Here is a 17666-nt window from a genome sequence, read left to right as displayed (position 1 = left end):
TGCCTGGCATATAGTAGATGCTCAAATGTTCACTTACTAAAGGAGTGAATTCATTCCAGTCCTTTAATCCTTCCCTCCCATTCAAATCCAGCTCATGGTATTAATGTGCTTTATGAAGAAAAAGGTTAATTTGGCTAAAGTAAATTCCAGGTAACCTATATACAGATGATTCAGAAATGAAAATTAGCTTCAATCTGAATAAATGGATGTTTGAACACGCAGAACTGAAAAACCTTGTTTGGTAAGGTTTCAGGATCTGTTGCCTCCGGAACAAAAGGGCAGCCATGATTCCTATCATTTGTATCTAAAATCAGGGGTCAGGCAAAAGCAAGGCAGAAAAATGTATATTATGTGTTGAGGATTCAGTTGTGCCTCTGACACTTCAGGGCTGGTCTTCTGGGGTGGAAAGAAGTGCCACTGTCCTTTCTAGAGGCTTCCAGTGACTTCTAGGTGATAAGACAGGCTTGCTTTCTGCTGTTTTCCCAGCAGTCAAGATGAAATTGTTCTGAGCTGCCTTTGTGCCACCTGCCTGGTCAAAAGCGACTCCAATCTGTCTGCAGCTTAATAGAAATGTCCCTCGGTGAGAAGCCAATTGACTGACCTGCCTGGGATTAAAGCAGCCGCCACCTCACCCTACACATAAAGCCCTAAACCGGAGGGTGTGGACTGATCAGTCCCTGGGCAGGGAGAGGAGGCGCGAAGTACAAGTTAAATGTGCGGGTCTCGATATGCTCGTCGTGACTCCTTCTCCTTCTCAAATGCCACAACGTGTCGGGGGAGTTAAAGCGAGCAGCGCTGTCACGACGCAGCCAAGCCTGATGAGACAGCCCGGAATTCACTTCCCCAGTTTTCTGCGTGGGCTGCACACAGCGTGAGAAGGAATGAGAGAGAAAAGGCCTCATGGGTAGGAGACTGCCTCTTGATGACACACAGATGCCTGCCAAGCCCTCGCTCAGCCCAGGAGCAAAGGCGGGCTCTGCAAAGGCCTGGCCTTCCTCGGACTGGCCACAGCTTTGTCAGCACCGGGCCAGGGCCACAGCCTCCCAGGCATAGCCCCTACCGCCCCTCTCCTTCCTCCTCCCCTCCTCCCTTCCTTTCCTTTCGCCTCCTTGGCCTTTCTCTCATGCTTGCTCTGATATTTACAGACATTAAGGAACCCTTCCTGTTTTCCACAACCCTTAAAGAGAGCAAACAATTCATGCTTCCAGGCAACATTCTGCCCATTCACCTGACCCCGGCTAGACTCCCTGATCCGTATTTGAATCCCCAAAGCTGATATCCTTAGCACCTGGTGCAGGCTTTATGCTCAATAAATGCTTGTTGACTGACTGACTGAATTCATGCATGAATGGATGGATGAACAAGCAAACAAATGAATGAATAAATCAACATGTCAAAGTTGTGGTGTCACCTCTTTGTGTAGATGACAGTTTCTGCAGCCTTTTTAAGCCTTTGCTTGTTCTTCCTGCAACCTAACACAGTGAAATAGTGGCAAAACCCAGAAGACCACAACTAAAAGAACATTTTTAAAGAATGCAGTGGGTGCTAGTGATTAAAAGAACTGGCTATGGAGTGTGATATCTGACCTGTGTGACTTACAAGCTGTAGGACTTTGGTCAAGTTATACAAACCATCACATCCTTCTTCCCCCCATATAAATGAAACGGGCATCACAGCATATACCCTGTATAGTCAGCACAAGGAGTAAGGAAATAATGTATGTGAAGTACAGGACACAGTGTCAGGCATATCACGAGTATATAATAAATGCAATGATGACAATAAAAATGATGACATTGATGTTAGTGCTGGCGATTACTAATGCTTAATGCTTAACATTCATATTTTAAAAGACTTGATGAGCTGCTGAGATAACCTACTGCTTTCTGATACATCTGAGAGGAAAAAGTAACCTACCCAAAATGGTCATGTTTAAGGCCAAATACTGTAATTCAGGAATATGCTATGTATACCATAAATATACTTAGTTTATCAATTAACAAAAGAATCATATTTAAGAGTGCTTGATGCCTAAGTCTCTGATTAATGTGAATTGATTATAAATATTGGGCCATTAATTACTATTCTCTTTTTATTAATGTTTTCATTTCTGTAAAATGCATTGCATTGATTGCTTGGAAAAGAATGTTTGCAAGATGGTCCTGACGTCAGTCTTTGAAGTAGATCAAGCAGGGTTACTGACACTCAGCACAACTAACGTTTAAGATTGGATAATTCTTTGTTGGGGAGTGGGGCTGTCCTGAGCTTCGTGGGACATTGGCCAACATCCCTGGCATGTCCCCACTAGATGACAGTGGCAGCCCATACCTCTCTGAAGTTGTGACCAATCAGACTCTCTCTAGACGCTGCTGTCTATCCTCAGAACCACTGGAGATAGAGTAATGAGTTCCGTTGCACTGGGAGTAGGGCAAGTGCCAATGGTAACTGTCCTTTAGCCCAAGGAAATCTACATGCCACATTACAAGGGTCTACAAAATTGGGTCCTGAGTCACCTCTGCCTTCTAGCGAGCTGACCAGAGCAGATGTGCCCTTCTCAGGGCTCAGATCTGCTTTCACCAATTCCAAATCCCTCCCGAGAATCCACACATTAGGCTTTCCAGATCTCTGTTTTAATAGAAACCACCCAGGTAGCTTCTGTGTGTTTGCTATAGAGAGGCTCTTAAAGCAACTGTCACGATCAGCTCAAAGGCTCCTCACGTTCACCCTCAAGAGTACTTTACACCCACACAGGCTGTAACAGGGTCTAGAACAAAAGCTTTACCAGGCAGTTTAACAAATGAATAAAACCTTGCAGTTCGGAACCATTGCAAACTCATCTTTATCCTAAGCAATTGGGGAGCAGGAAAAAAAAAAAGAGCATCACAAATCAAAAGAAATGTGGCTCCACTATAGAGTGAAAAATCTCAGCATAAAACCATTTCCTTCAAACAAAGTGAATAGAGCATCTGTAATTGGGTCAAAGCAGGGAACATTTCAAAATTGAGGACAAAAAATTTCCAGCAAACCACCGAGAAGACATTTGGAGAAGTTGTTAGGTTTGTTTTTGTTTTTGTTTTAAGTATCATTCTATGTAAAACAATACATCAGTCCTCTGTCTTCTGGCAGAGGGAAAAGGTTATGAAACCATGATTAAGTCAGACTATGAAAAATAAATCATCTTAATTCCAAAAGCTACAAGCAGCACAAAACATTTTTATGATAGAAAAAGACAGATATTATACAATCTCACTTATATGTAGAACCTAAAACATACATTCTCATAGAAAAAGAGGTCAGACATGTTGTTACCAGAGGCAGAAGGTGGAAGGAATAATTAGAGGAAGGTGGCCAAAGGTACAAATTATCGGCTATAAGATAAATATTGGACCAGCCAAAATTTTCATTTGGATTTTTCTGTAACGTCTTATGAAAAAACCTGGACAACCTTTTTGGCAAACCCAATAAATACTAGAGATATAACGTACAACATGATGACGATAATTAACAGTGCTATATGGTATTTAGGAAAGTTGTTAAGAGAGTAAATTGTGAAGTCTCATCACAAGGGGAAAAAATGTTTTTCTTTTTTTCTTGTCTTCTTTATTTTCATCATATCTGTATGAGAGAATGTGAGCTGAGCCTATTTCTATAGTCATTTTGCAATATATATAAATCAAACCATAAAGATGTATGCCTTAAACTTGGCCAGTGATGTATGTCAATTTTTTCTCAGTAAAACTGGAAAAACATTCTTATGAGAAAATGTGAAGTGGGAAAAGATTCAAAACCATACATGTGCTATGAATGATGCTACTTGAGAAAAAAAATTGAAGGAAAACTAGTTCCCATTTATGTATAATTACCCCATCCCAGTTGCTGTGCCTGGATATGCTTTTTAAAATACATCTTCCTAATCCTTCACATCTCCCTAATCCTAAACCCTATGAGGAGGGTGCCATTTTCTGCTTTTTATGAAACCAGGAAATAGAGACACAGAACTCAAAGTTGCAAAGGTAGAAGGTAGTTACCCCAAATCCCATATTGTTAGCAGCTTTAGTTATATTGCATCTCCTATGTAAAGCCAGGGGGAAAACTGGAAGGGAAGATATCAATGTGAGTACTATGCTGAATGATAATTTTATAGGTGAGTACTTTTTATTTCCAAGCTTCTATTATGTTGTGACAGTGTTTATACAAATAGATTTTTTAAACGTATTACATTTTATCATTTGAAATGGCTGATATTTCCATTCAGACATCAGTTGAATAATCTGCCATTTATGTAGATATGGGGTAAGCTTACTCTAAGATGATAAAGGGCATAGTTCCCGAATATGGAGCTGCTAGTATTGATTTGATTGGCTGGTCATTAATTTGAGATCTTTGTTCTGTTTTTAATGTAGGCATTTACAGCTATTAAATGTAATAGCTCTGATGCGAAGAGCTGACTCATTTGAAAAGACCCTGATGTTGGGAAAGATTGAAGGCAAGAGAAGGGGGCGACAGAGGATGAGATGGTTAGATGGCATTACTGACTCAATGGACATGAGTTTGGGTAAACTCCTGGAGTTGGTGATGGACAGGGAGGCTTGGTGTGCTGCGGTTCATGGGGTCACAAACAGTCAGACATGACTGAGCGACTGAACTGAACTGAACAGCTATTAATTTCCTCTAAACACTGCTTTTGCTGCATGCCACAGTTTGGTGTCTGTTATTTTCATTTTCAATTGTCTCAAAGTGTTTTCTAATTTCTCTTGTGATTTCTTCTTTGACTCATTGGTTATTTAAGAGTGTGTTGTTTAAGTTGTACACCTTGTGAATGTCCCAAATTTCCTTCTGTTATTGACTTCTAATTTCATTCCACTGTAGTCTGAGAACATATTTGCCATGATCTCAGTCCTTTCAAATTTACTGAGAGTTGTTTTATGGCCTAACATGAAACAAGTCCTGGACATTATGCCATATGTGTGCCTGAAAAGAATATGTACTCCGATGTTGTTGAGGGGGGTGTTCCACTAGTTAGTTTATAGCGTTACTCACATTTTCTATTTCTGCTATAGACTGAATGTCTGTGTCCTCTTGCCCCAAAGTCATATTTTGAAGCATAATCCACTGTATGATATTAGGAGGTGGGGACTTTGGGAGGTGAAAAAAGTCATGAGGGTGGAGCCCTCATGAACGGAATTAGTGCCCTTATGAAAGAAACCACAGAAAGCTTCCTTGCCCCTTCTACTGTGTGAGAACGCAGGGAGATGGCCATCTATGAAACAGGAAGCAATTTCTCACCAGATACCACATCTGCTAGTGCCTTGATCTTTGACTTCCCACCCTATAGAACTGTGAGAAATGAATTTCTATTGTTTAAAAGCACCCAGTCTATGGTATTCTTATATACCGGCCCAAACAAACTGACACAATTTCCTTGTTGATCTTCTGTCTAGTTGTTCTATCCATTGTTGAAAGTAGAGTACTGAAGTTGCCTGCTGTTATTGTTCAGTTGTCTATTTCTCCCTTCAATTCTGTTAGTTTTTGTTTCATGTATTTTGTGGGTCTGTTGTTAGGTGCTAAACATACTTCATCAAGTGTCTGAGTACATCAATTTGCCCTTCTGCCAACACTCTCAGAATTAGCCTTTGAATCAGCAAGAATAATTGTGATATGTAATGCTTAACATTTAGGAGTAATGAACGCCTTATGTTCTCCTCCATCAGAGATGGCATCTTTCCGGATGACTGGTTGGTGAATATGACTTATCTGGACATAGATGTTCTTTGAAAAATAAATACAAAGAACTCTTGAAAATTAAATGATTTTCTTCTAGATTTACATATTTTTCTCCCCCTTTGAGGAAAATGAGCCAATCTTGACATTTTTCCTAATTTTTTTTCAGTTTCCCAGAGGAATAAAATTATAATCAATAAATTAAAGTCAAATTTCTGAGACCTTTACTGATTGTGGACAACAATGTTACCTTCAGTCCTTGACAGAAAAGTTAGTCTTGCTTTTAAGTAGTAATCTCCCAGAGAGTGCACAGACCTGGAAGGTCTGTAAGAACACATTTCTACAGACTTGCTGTGGTCAGGGCACCAGTAATGAGGCATGTATGCGCAAGATGTATCCAGTGTGCCCCGGCCTTTGAAAAGCTATATCCTAGCATAATAAGAAGATTTAAAAAAAATAAAATGAATAGTTTGATAAGGATTGTGGCAGCATAAACAGGTGATACCAGAGTTGGGACAAAGTGCTGGATGGAGAAGATATGCCTCCCCAACAGGGCATGATAATGGCTCTTTTCAAAACTACCAAATCTAGAATCAAGGCTGGTTGGTCAATGTTGGGTACAGCATAGAGACTAACTTGACACCATGGGGCTGCATGTGGGTGTGCAGGAGTTACAGATCATTCCAGTTTACTCTCACTCACTGCCCTACATCAATGTTTCTTAAAGTATGGTCCGATGCCTGCTGGGTGACTTTGAAAGACTCCCTGATTCCCAAATGCAAGTGCTTCCCTCAGTTCAGGCCAACTTCCCTAGTGGCTCAGACGGTAAAGAGTTTGCCTGCAGTGAGGGAGACCAGGGTTTGATCCCTGGGCCGGGAAGATGCCCTAGAGAAGGGAATGGCAACCCACTGCAGTATTCTTGCCTGGAGAATCCCCTGGATGGAGGAGCCTGGCGGGCTACAGTCCATGGGGTCGCAAAGAGCCAGACACGACTGAGTGACTTCACTTTCTTTCTCTCAGTTCTCACAGGAAAATGGAGATTCATTCCATAGACTTTCAGTTATATGCATGGCCAAAAACTAAGCGGGTTATTAAGAATCACTAAAATTTTGCATTTTTCTAAAACCCTGGTTTTGTCTGCTGTCATCAGAACTGGCTGTCACACACCACATGGCCATGCTACAATGTCCAACACAGAGAGGAGGAGTTCCTGCCACTTCAGAAGGACAATTTCTTTCTAGTGCTTCATGGCTCCCAGGGCTTTCAATTGCTGCTATCTTTGTGTTCATTAACATAATTGTAGAACTCTTCTCAGAGTTTATCTTTGTTAATCTTTCTTCTCCTAATTGCTACATTGCCACTACTTTGATACTTATTTTGTTCCTCTCTAATTCTTAGTTATCACTGAGTTCTTTAACTGCTGGGAAAAGAGAAGAGATGATGTGGGTGGGCTGTAGGATCTTGTTTTGCTCTGCCCTGAAAGTCTAAGAAGTATTGCCCTAGAAGAACTCTTTGGTCTCAGCAGGCTGGCCCACTAATAATGCTCTGGACAACCCCTACACTCAAGAAATTATCTCTGAGCCTCTGTTTAAATCATTCCATTCCCACCACCTCCTTTCAGTTGTCCCTGATGCCAAATCATTGTGAGTCTCCCCCTCTCATGAGTCATAACCTCGCTTTGCTCTACTGACTACTAGTCATAGAGGGTCATAAAGCCACGGGATATCTTGAATCACTGAGAGGCTATCTAATTCTTGAATTGTTACCTATCTTTTGAAGTATTTTGTATTTATCTTTCCATTAAAATTAAAGTATCCTGAGAGTACTGACCAAGTTTGACATCTATAGATCTTGTAGAGCAGAATGAAGTGCCCACAGTACAGAAGCTAGTTACAGAGGTTCTTTACTGGGCTCCTGTGGTCTGATCTGAGGGTTGGGAGGGAGCAGAAGAGGACACAGAGTCTATTGGACAACAGCCCTCAGCAATCCTCCAGATTCCCAAACCCCTATTCGTGAAGTCTGAGGTGGCATCTGCTTCAGCTACAGACAGAAGGCTGACAGTGGCTTTTGACAGTGGACATGGGGTTGGAGATTCCTGATCATGCAACAAACAAGCAGGCATGTGAGCATGAGAGGGCCCTTGGTTTTCAGGCATAGCTGCTGCTCCTTTCTCTTCATCTAACTCCTAGGCTTGCTTAAATCGCCTTCTGGCCACCTTGAATAGCAGCCAGGAGACTCCTGAGATGTACAGGAATGAATATCCGCCTTCCCCTGCCCCAGCCTGTTCCAGCGTGGTTTAGGGCCCCATTTGGGATTCTCCTGTCTTTCTTGGCCTTGACTCAGTATGTGTTGTCCCTTTGTTGCCTGGTTCTGGTTTCTGAGGAGGTTCAGGCCCTAAGTCCTTTGCCATAAGCTGTGATTACGGATCTCTAAATGGCTAGTCACTGGCCTTTATGATTCTTATCCAAAGTATTTTTTTTATCAATATTCATGAATAATTCTAGCCATGACACAGGACATGGAATGAGTCTGAAATCTCACTTAAAAGAAATGCTGATCTTAGCTAGAAGGAGGTGCTCCTCTGTCTTATGTCTAGGATATTATAATAGTTATACCCTAGACTTTGAGCCTTGTGGTTTTCATAGCTTGGCTGTTGTTGTTTTAGTTACTGAGTCGTGTCCAACCCTTTGCGACCCCATGGACTGTAGCCCACCAGGCTCCTCTGTCCATTGGGTTTCCCAGGCAAGATTACTAGTGTGGGTTGCCATTTCCTTCTCCGTGGGATCTTCCAGACCTAAGGATCAAGCCCCTATCTCCTGTAGTGGTAGGCGGATTCTTTATCACTGAGCCACCTGGGAGCCCTCATAGTTTGGTACTGTGGACTTACTCAGTTTTCAGACAATGACCTGTTAGATTAAATCACTGAACAATAATACACAGTGAGGGTAGGTGATGAAGGGGTGGCCCAAAAAGGAGGAAATCAAATCCAACCAGTGAGGAGCTAGATGATGGCTGGTCCAGGGTATTTACTGCTTATGATTCCAGTGAATCAATCAATGTTAAGAAATCGTCTCCCTCTGTGACCATAAACCATGACCATGGAAGTCTCAAAATCTGACAGATTTGCAGAAGAATTGATGAGTCAAAATCAAAACAACCTACTACCTCTCCTACAAAAAGAAAGATCACTCCTTGGCTCAAAACAGTGACTGTCTTCATCAGGAATTCAGATCAACTACCTGGACAGTTTCAGTTTTTATATTCCTATAGAATAAGGACAAATGGGCTTCTCTGAGTGATTTTGCATTATTAGAAATTGTTCAGGAGGGAAGGATCATTAAATCTTCTCTGAGATAATGAAGTAACAAAAAATGTATCCTGGCCATTGTGGTACCATTTTGATATTTTATTGAGTTGCTATTGTTCTCCATTACCGTAACCACAGATTCAAGGCTACAGAATCAATCTCACTGCTGAATAACACCGCAGGATCCTCTCTGAACTAATTTTAAAACACATTCCTTTGAATCTTCAAAACCTAATTCTTCTGCAACTGGAACTGGGGTTAAATTTAGGTCAACAAGAATTTCATAAAAGCAAGAAACCCTTTAAAGTTTGCATTAAAAATTCATGTGTCTAACTGAACAGCCTTAGTTGGGTGATGATAATAAGTATTACCAAAAGTTCGTTTCACTTCTGGGGGCTTTCTCACAAGCAACTTCTGTTGCTTCATCCCAGACATATTGGAATATGTTATCTCAGCTTGGCAATGCAAGCAGTACTGAGTAAAATGACACTCAGTCATCAGTTCATCTCATCCTGTCGTTAATGAATACCGAGTGTGTATGGCTTCAGATCAGTTCCTGCTTATGTCATTTTCTCCTCATCCAGGTTCCTGGATTTACTCTATGGTCAGAGAATCTGTTGTGTTTTGTTCTCACTCCTTTATTCTTTCATATAACTATGCTGAAAACACTGGATACTGTTCTGTTCTGTTCTTTTGACTTGAAACAGCTCCTCTCTCTCCACTATAAAGGAACCTTATCAGCAGAAGTTACTTGTAAATGCCCTGGTAAGTCAGCATCAGTGTGACACAGTAGCATTGCCATCATCACGTGTGGGACTGTCTCACTAAGAAGGTGACTAGGAAGGGGAAGGCAGGCAAACATCCTCAGTGGCCGTCTGACTGGTCTGGGAATAAGACAGGCCTCAAAGCTTGGTTTACATACCAGAAAACCTTTGTGCCAGAAGCACTGGTCTAACGTGAGAGTGCCAATACTTAGTAAACACTTCTGGAATTCCAGACTTCTTCCGTGGGAGGGTTTCATAAACCATTTTTATAGTGGTCTTTTTGAGACAAAGGAAATAGGTTTTCACTCACTTTTTTCTTCCAACTACTGTTCAGCTTTGGGGACATACTTCAGTTCACTTTTAATGTTCTGGATCTCCGATAGGTTGACCGCAGGTCCTGGAAGTTTCTTAGCTCCTGGAATTGGCTTCTTCTCCTCTTCCGAAGTGGGAGGAGCACCCTAAAGAAAAAATAAAAAGAGAAAGATTTAGCTCACTGAAGAAGACATATGGTCTCTCTGGGTCATGGACATGAAGCTGAAAAAAATTAAAGCAAAAATAACATCAGTGTAATTCTAGCAGACTGACTTTTTCTTGTGCTGTTGTGATCCCCTCAGAGTTTCAAGAAGATCTCGTGCAATTTATAGAGGAATAAAGCTGGAAGAAAAACACAAGTAATTTCCCCATGACTTAGAAAATACGAGAGTACTGTGTCTGATACAGTGTCTGATAACTCATAAAAATTACCACTATGAAAAGGATTTATGTTTCCAAGAGAAGCGTCTTACAAAACCAAATTTTATCTAGTGGGAAAGAAACCACCTTGCTGGGAAAAATTAAAGGCAGAAGGAAAAAAGGTAACAGAGGATGAGATGGTTGGATGGCATCACCAATTCAATGTACATGAACTTGGGCAAACTCTGGGAGATGCTGAGGGACAGGAAAGCCTGGTGTGCTACAGTCCATGGGGTCGCGAAGAGTCAGACATGACTGAGCAACTGAGCGACAACAAAGAATCCACCTGCCAATGCAGGAGACACAATAGACTCAGATTCAGTCGCTGGGTCAGAAGATCCCTTGGAGTAGGAAATGGCAACCCACTCCAGTAATTCTTGCCTGGAGAATCTCATGGATAGAGCAGCCTGGTGGGCTACAATCCATAGGGTCACAAAGAGTCAGACACAGCTGAGCCACTGAGCATACAGGCACACACACACACACACACACACACAGAGACACACACACACACATCATAATATCAGAAGATGCTTGAAAGGCAGAGTTTGTAGACTGTTAGTACACAGTCACCTCTAACAATGACGTAGTCCAGGAGTTTTCTGGTTTTTTTTGGGGGGGGGGGCACACTGGCTGCCAGCCTTTGTTCCAATGATGTTTCTGCAGTACAGAAACAAACTGAAACTGACATAAGCAAAACCTCTTTAAATCTGGATGGGAGAGGATGCAGTGGCAGAGGAGGGCTCTCCCCTACTACTTTGGAAAGTATTTTACATTTTCTGTTTTTCTGTTGTGGCTTTAGAGCAGGAGCACATTCTATACTTGTTGTGGTGGCTCCTCCAACTACTGGTAGGGGCTTCCCTGATAGCTCAGTGAGTAAAGAATCCACCAGCAATGCAGGAGACCCCAGTTCGATTCCTGGGTCGGGAAGATTGACTGGAGAAGGGATAGGCTACCCACTCCAGTATTCTTGGGCTTCCCTTGTGGCTCAGCTGGTAAAGAATCAGCCTGCAATGTGGGAGACCTGGGCTCGATCCCTGGGATGGGAAGATCCCCTGGAGAAGGGAAACACTACCCACTCCAGTATTCTGGCCTGGAGAATTCCATGGACTGTATAGTCCATGGGGTCCCGAAGAGTTGGACATGACTGAGTGACGTTCACTTTCACCAGTTACTGGTACAAAAGTACACAGGCACACTTGTGGATAGCTGTTTAGCTGATTAATCCCAAAAATGTCCCATCGTGACAAATCTATGCCTCTGTGTACATACACCAAACATACAGATTAACAGGGGCTGTAAAACAGTAAGATCCATTGCTGTTCGTGGCTCCTAGGACCCCGACCAAGTAGTGCAGATGGTTGCTGGTTAGCTCCTTCCTCCTATTTGCTAGCGGTGAGGTGCCTAGTCTCCGGGGCCCTGGACTGGAGGTGTTGGAGGAACATTTGATCTCTGTGGCAGCCGCAAGAGCACGCCTCTCGGATCAGTTTCCTGCAGGGAGGATAATTGAATGACAGCCCCAGCTGCTTTGCCCTGAGACCCGCCCATCACCATGCTGAGGTCACACTTCCCACGGCTGCTCGTGGCCAATGGCTGAGCGTCATAGGATCCGAAGGCGGGCTTGCTTCTGGGAGACCTGGGCCTCCTCTGGGAAGGACTCGAGAATTTTCCTGAGAACAGCACTGTTGCCTAGGTCACTTCAGCCCCACTCTCCACCCCACGATCCTTCATCTGCATCACAGTCTCATGTTTCTCACGACCGTCTCATGTTTCCTGACAAGTGTTTTCCCCAGTAAATATTTTGCCCGTCAAATCTCCTCTTTGGGTCTGCTTCTTGGAGGACCAGACTAACATAGGCTCTCTGTGAGCCTGGCAGAGCTCCACCTGCTGGGCCAGCAACTGAGTGAACCGGTTCAGTTATGGGAAAAAGGATAAGAAAGCGCACGCTTGTCTCAGGTTCCAGCCGTGTGCCAGCCACGTATCCGCAAGTGTGCCAGTCCTGTAACTCGGGTAGTAAAGCCCATGCTGCGCTTTAGCCCCCATCGGGCTCCTACATCTGATTCTCCAATGGTCTGAACCCTAAAGGGAAAGGGAAGAAAACGTCCCAGACTTCAGCCACTTACGTGGTGCATGTACAGAAACACTTTTAAATTGTTTTTTTAAAGGGCTGAGTAGAAATATAAAATAGTGAGGTGCTTGTCTTCTCCTATAGGCTAGTGGTTTTTCCTCTGGTCATTTTCTTGGATTCTGGCACAGTGCTAATGAAATAGCTAACGGTTCACCCATACGAAATGATAGAGTCATGCAACATCAACTCTACCTTTGTAAATACCTGCAGAATGTTGTTTCCCGGAGTCTTTGTACAGAGCCATAGGCTCAGCTTCCTTGTATCCTTTGCACACATCCATCATTTATAAATGCAGATTTAGAAGCAGTAGATAAAACTGTTAAAGCTCCACCTGGAGGACAAGGTATTCCGAAACCTTCTTCCTTAGGCTTTTGAAAAGAATTTTTTAACAAGGCTGTAAGGTGTTCTTTTTAGAAAATATATGTGTAGTGGTGAGATGAAAAATGTCTCCTCATTTATAAACATTCCCATGGTTGTTAGGTGGATAGAGCTTAATACAGAAGCATGAAGGAGAAAAATATTTCTAATTCCTTCTGTTAAGTTCCCAGATGAGTCACACTTTCTAATTTCAAAATGTGCTATATTACCACAATTAACACCTAAAGCCGATGTGTGCAGTTATGTGTCTGGGTGCAAAGATTTATTGTGTGAACATACACAGTTAAAGGATGAAAATATTGGACATTAGGCATTTTCCTGTAAATTTATTAAAACCTCAGTGCACTGTTATTTTTATTTATCAAGGTAAAACTTTTAGCTCTTGATTTGGTAGGGTCACAAACAATGGAAAGTTATAAGTGGATATATTTAAGAAGTAGGTTTTAAGACACTGACTCAGGAAGGGGTTAGTAGTGGAAGTTGAATCTTCTCTCATCTTTTAAAAAATAATGCGAGTCAGATTCCATTTTTTTCTATGAATTTGTTATCATAAGAATTATAATACATTAAGGCATGAACAGGCAGGGTCCAGATGGCGCCATTTGGCTGAGCACGCTCTCTTTTCTTTCGTAAGTAGATATTTGAATTGAGAAAGAACATGGAAGACATTCTTTGGTTTTAGATAAAACTTGAGAGACAGCTTATCAACCTCCATGCCAGTCCCAGTTTCAGGAATGGCTATTGTCAAACAGAAATGTCCCTTTTGGGGGTGACAGAGTATTTGTAAAATCAAGCAAAATGATGAACCATCTTCCAGCTATCTCACCTTCCTCTTCCTCTTTACTGCCAGGTGCCCTAACTGAGTTTTCCCCTAAATTCTCTTCTGTACAACACTATAGCCGGATGTGCTCATTATGCTCAACCACTGAAGACCGAATAGTTAGCACACTACTAACACATTGAATCCTCACGTCAATCTTCAATCCACAACCATTATTATCCCTGCTCTGCAATTGAGGAAACTGAGGCACAAGACTGGAGGGAGAGGTAAGAAACTTGCCCATGGCCTCACAGCTAGAAAGTAGTGAGACCAGAATTCAATAGTGTGTTTGCATCATGTAAAGAGACCAGGTGGAGGGGGAAATAATGAACAGAAAATCCCAATGTGCTACTTTGTGACTTGATAATGATGGAATTTGAGTCAAAAGTAAGATCTGGGAGACAGAGTAGGAGCTTGTCAGTATCCTTCAGATCACTTTAATCAAGCAGCTGCATTGTCTTAGGCAAAAGACCAGCCCAGCTTCTTAAGATCTGGTTGTAAAGCTTCTGCGTCAGGCACACGCCAAGCTCTGGCTGGGCCGAGCAGATGGAGAGCACACTCCAGCTCTGCGAGCAGAACAAGGGCTCACAGAGACCGTAGGTGGGTGGGAGGCCCAGCCAGTGCTCACAGGCCTTGTCACGTGCGCCATCCTGGCTTCCTGCTAGGGTCCCTCCTCTTCTTTACATCTGAGGTGGTGGCAGATTGAGATGGGGGAGTTCCTGGCTGTGACCGAGGTGGCCTGTTCTGTTCAGGGATAGTATATTATGCCCTCGACTTTAGACAGTAGTTATCTTAATGCAAAGCTAGGCAATGAATCCCAAATCTAAGAAAGTGAGCAATTCCAAGGTTTTAAACTGGATAGTAGTAGAAAAGCGGGGCTGTACAGGTTAGTTGAATTCAGATTCCATTATCCCATTCAAACTATGTGACAAAAGGTGGCTCAGGTCTTGTAGCCAAGCCAAGCACCTAACTATTCCCCTGCAATACTGTTTTCATGAGACCCTTACTCCAATGTTCAGCCCAGATACCACCCCTCCCGAAGATCCCACAAGGTCTTACAATAAGGGATACCACCCTTCGCCAGCCTCCTGATCCATGAGCCCCACGAAAAAGATGTAGCTCAACTCAGGAAACATTTCTGGGGTCTCCGGATCTCTGTGGATACCTCGCTCCCTCTATCCCACAAAGCATGTCAGTTGGTCATTTGTTTATGTGGTTGGTCATAAAATAGGTTATCACAACCCAGGCTGTTATCAGGCTTTAGCTATTTCGGAATGTGCTGGAACCATCAGACTGGATACAAGGCAAGAGTAAAAGCAGATTTCCTAACTGGGACACTCGTGTGGACAGAGTACCAGCTGTAAAGAAGTGAGGGCCATGTCTACCACAGAGGAAGATGAGGGGCAAGCCTCCAAAACAACAGTCGTATCAGTCAATTTAGTGAGAAAAGAGAGTCAAGCTACCTTACAACTGATCGCCAGACACAGTGACAGACACAGCTTAGGAGGAAGCACAGGAAGAAAACCAAATTAATTAAGAAATTAAGAAAAACAGATGAATGGAGATGTGGGAAGAATGCCTTTCTGCCCTCCCTTCCACCTCCCTGGGCTATTTTCTTACAACATGCAAAATAATAGGCCCAGGAGTCCTTCATAAAAATTGGATAATTCAGTCAGTCAGTGAACAGTCATTTACTGAATACCTGCTAGGTTATGCCATGTCCATTATATCACTGACTCTTTCCTCACAGAGACCCTTGGAGAAATGCGGGGGATCGTATTTTGCAAACAGAGGTTCAAAAGGAGAGTTCACGATCATAAGCTAACTGGTGGCCAGATTAGCAGCAGCAGAACTCGAAATTATCTACCATTAAATCAGAGTAGGGCTGGATTTTTTCAGCTTTTATGTTCAAAATGTTACTCATCAAGGGTGACTGAAATTCCAGAACTTAGTGATGTCACTCAAAGATTCTATCTCCTTTCAAAAATTATTTTTCTCTTTATAGGGGGCTGGAACCACTAACTTAGGACCACATCAGTAATTATTTATGAGAAAGAAAAAGGTTAAATGCAGGATAACCAAAGTTTTATTAGGAAATTTTGAAATGCTGATTCTTTTGGACCAAATACTAAAAAGGTCACCTACAAAAGTTTAAAGAAGTCTTTTCACTCTTTAAAAAACAAAATACAGTTTTCAGTGCTCTGTGACTTTATTTATTGCTCTAAGACCTTAACTTTTTTTTCAGACTCAGACCTTGCAAGTTTCATCAGTAAAGTCACAATTGAGGAAAGATATAAACATTTGGATGGGGAACTATTCTCTATTATTTGTACCCATGATGAATTTTGCCTCCATTTTAGAAGACTGGGTATTTGAATTTGGAGGAAAGGTAAAGAATTGGACGGGGGGAAATACAGAAATTGATAGACTCCTTTGCAGATTTCTTTTTTCAAAGGAAGTATCCAGGGGTTGGGGCTTTCTGTTTGAATCCACAAGTAATTTAATGTGCTTATTACCTGCATTCCCACCGGGGTTCATCGCTCATCAGAAGCTGTACTAAGTGTATCCTGCTCAATTCAATAAAAGCTTTGGAGTGAAAACTCACCAAGTTCGCGACTACTACTGAACCAAGAGCATCTGAGAGGTTCCACTTCCCCCTACATATACACATACACAGACACACACACACACACAAGCAGACACACAAACTGACATACACAATGAATAAATAAACTAGATGCCAAACTCAGCATCTTCAAGTACCTGGGCCAGGCACTTAGAGTCAGCTGAAGGGAAGCGAGGGGCAGTGTGTTTCAGTGGCGGACTGAGCAAGAAAGCCAAAGAAATGTGTGTTCTATGTGATGACTCCTTGACCCACATCCACTTGTGCCCTCCTCCTCCTGGAAAGCTGGGCCTCGCCTTGCCCCTGGGCCCTGTCTAGTCAGGATATTGGAGGAGAAACATGGTACTGAGTTGCCAGCTCAATTTTCCTCACCTCCTCCATTTCCGGAGTACATTCTTTTCTTCTGGGGGGTTGCCCAGCTCCTGGCCGAAAGGCTCCCATTGGGATATTGATATTTGCCTAAAAGAGAAAGCAGGGAAGATTTCGCTTAAGAGAAGTAAGAAACGGCAATAACATTCTGAGACGGTAATCATTGTCAGGCAAAACAAATCTGAAAAGTACATCTTTAAAGCTTTTCACCTCCAGAAAATTGCTATAATGACAGTACAAAAATATGCAAAGGATAATTTGACTTCCATTTATTCCACATTTGTGGTACTCATCCTTAGGTCTGTGCAGTGATTTCATAGCTCCCTACTGGCTGAAAGAATTGGAAGACAGTTTGTTCTGGCTGTTGCCCTCCTGTGGTGCTTAATATTTTCTGCTCTCTGGGATGAGGAAGGAACACATAATTCTAGGAGGGGAGGCAATGGCATTTGCACAAACCATCCCACACCTTAGTCCTCCTTCAGCTGCCTTCAGATTTACCACAGGAGGAGGGCAATGACACCTCCTGAACCACCTCCTCCTTCCCATAACGTCCTATGGCTATTCTCACACTTCCTTAGGTCTCTGTAATTGACACTCTTTTACCTTCTCCCTGACACACCACTGTGTGGATCAGTGCATGAGCAAAGTGCTGGAAAGTCAAGTTCATTGGTATCACAATTCATAGATTCTTCTCCTTCAAGATGACATACTAATTTCCATCCATTAGTAAAAATAAAATACCTTCTAGAACACACTAAATATGCTAAACATTAAATTATGTAAGGAAAATAAATGACTCAGTAATTCAGACTTAGGAAAAAGAA

At 42.4% G+C, this 17666-nt stretch overlaps 1 protein-coding gene across 3 annotated transcripts in view; it reads right to left on the bottom strand.

The window, feature by feature from the left end:
• The window catches only part of SMPX (small muscle protein X-linked), a 50274-nt gene that overhangs the window by 17948 nt on the left and 14660 nt on the right, over nt 1-17666 (bottom strand). The window contains exons 3-6 of one of the 3 annotated variants that reach the window (XM_043896796.1): nt 16846-16932; nt 10103-10250; nt 6304-6308; nt 3913-3924 (exon numbers count right to left, since the gene is read on the bottom strand). In XM_043896796.1, coding sequence (XP_043752731.1) covers nt 10116-10250; nt 16846-16932 — 222 coding nt within the window. In that variant the 3' untranslated portion in view covers nt 3913-3924; nt 6304-6308; nt 10103-10115. Of the gene's footprint in view, nt 1-3912; nt 3925-6303; nt 6309-10098; nt 10251-16845; nt 16933-17666 lie in introns of those variants that run through there. The other 2 variants (XM_043896797.1, XM_043896795.1) reach the window with 2 other exon arrangements.

The sequence above is a fragment of the Cervus elaphus genome, chromosome X, assembly GCF_910594005.1.
Source record: "Cervus elaphus chromosome X, mCerEla1.1, whole genome shotgun sequence".
Taxonomy (NCBI): Eukaryota; Metazoa; Chordata; class Mammalia; order Artiodactyla; family Cervidae; genus Cervus; species Cervus elaphus.
Note: the sequence above shows the minus strand (reverse complement) of the source record. Positions and strands in the feature narration are given on the sequence as shown.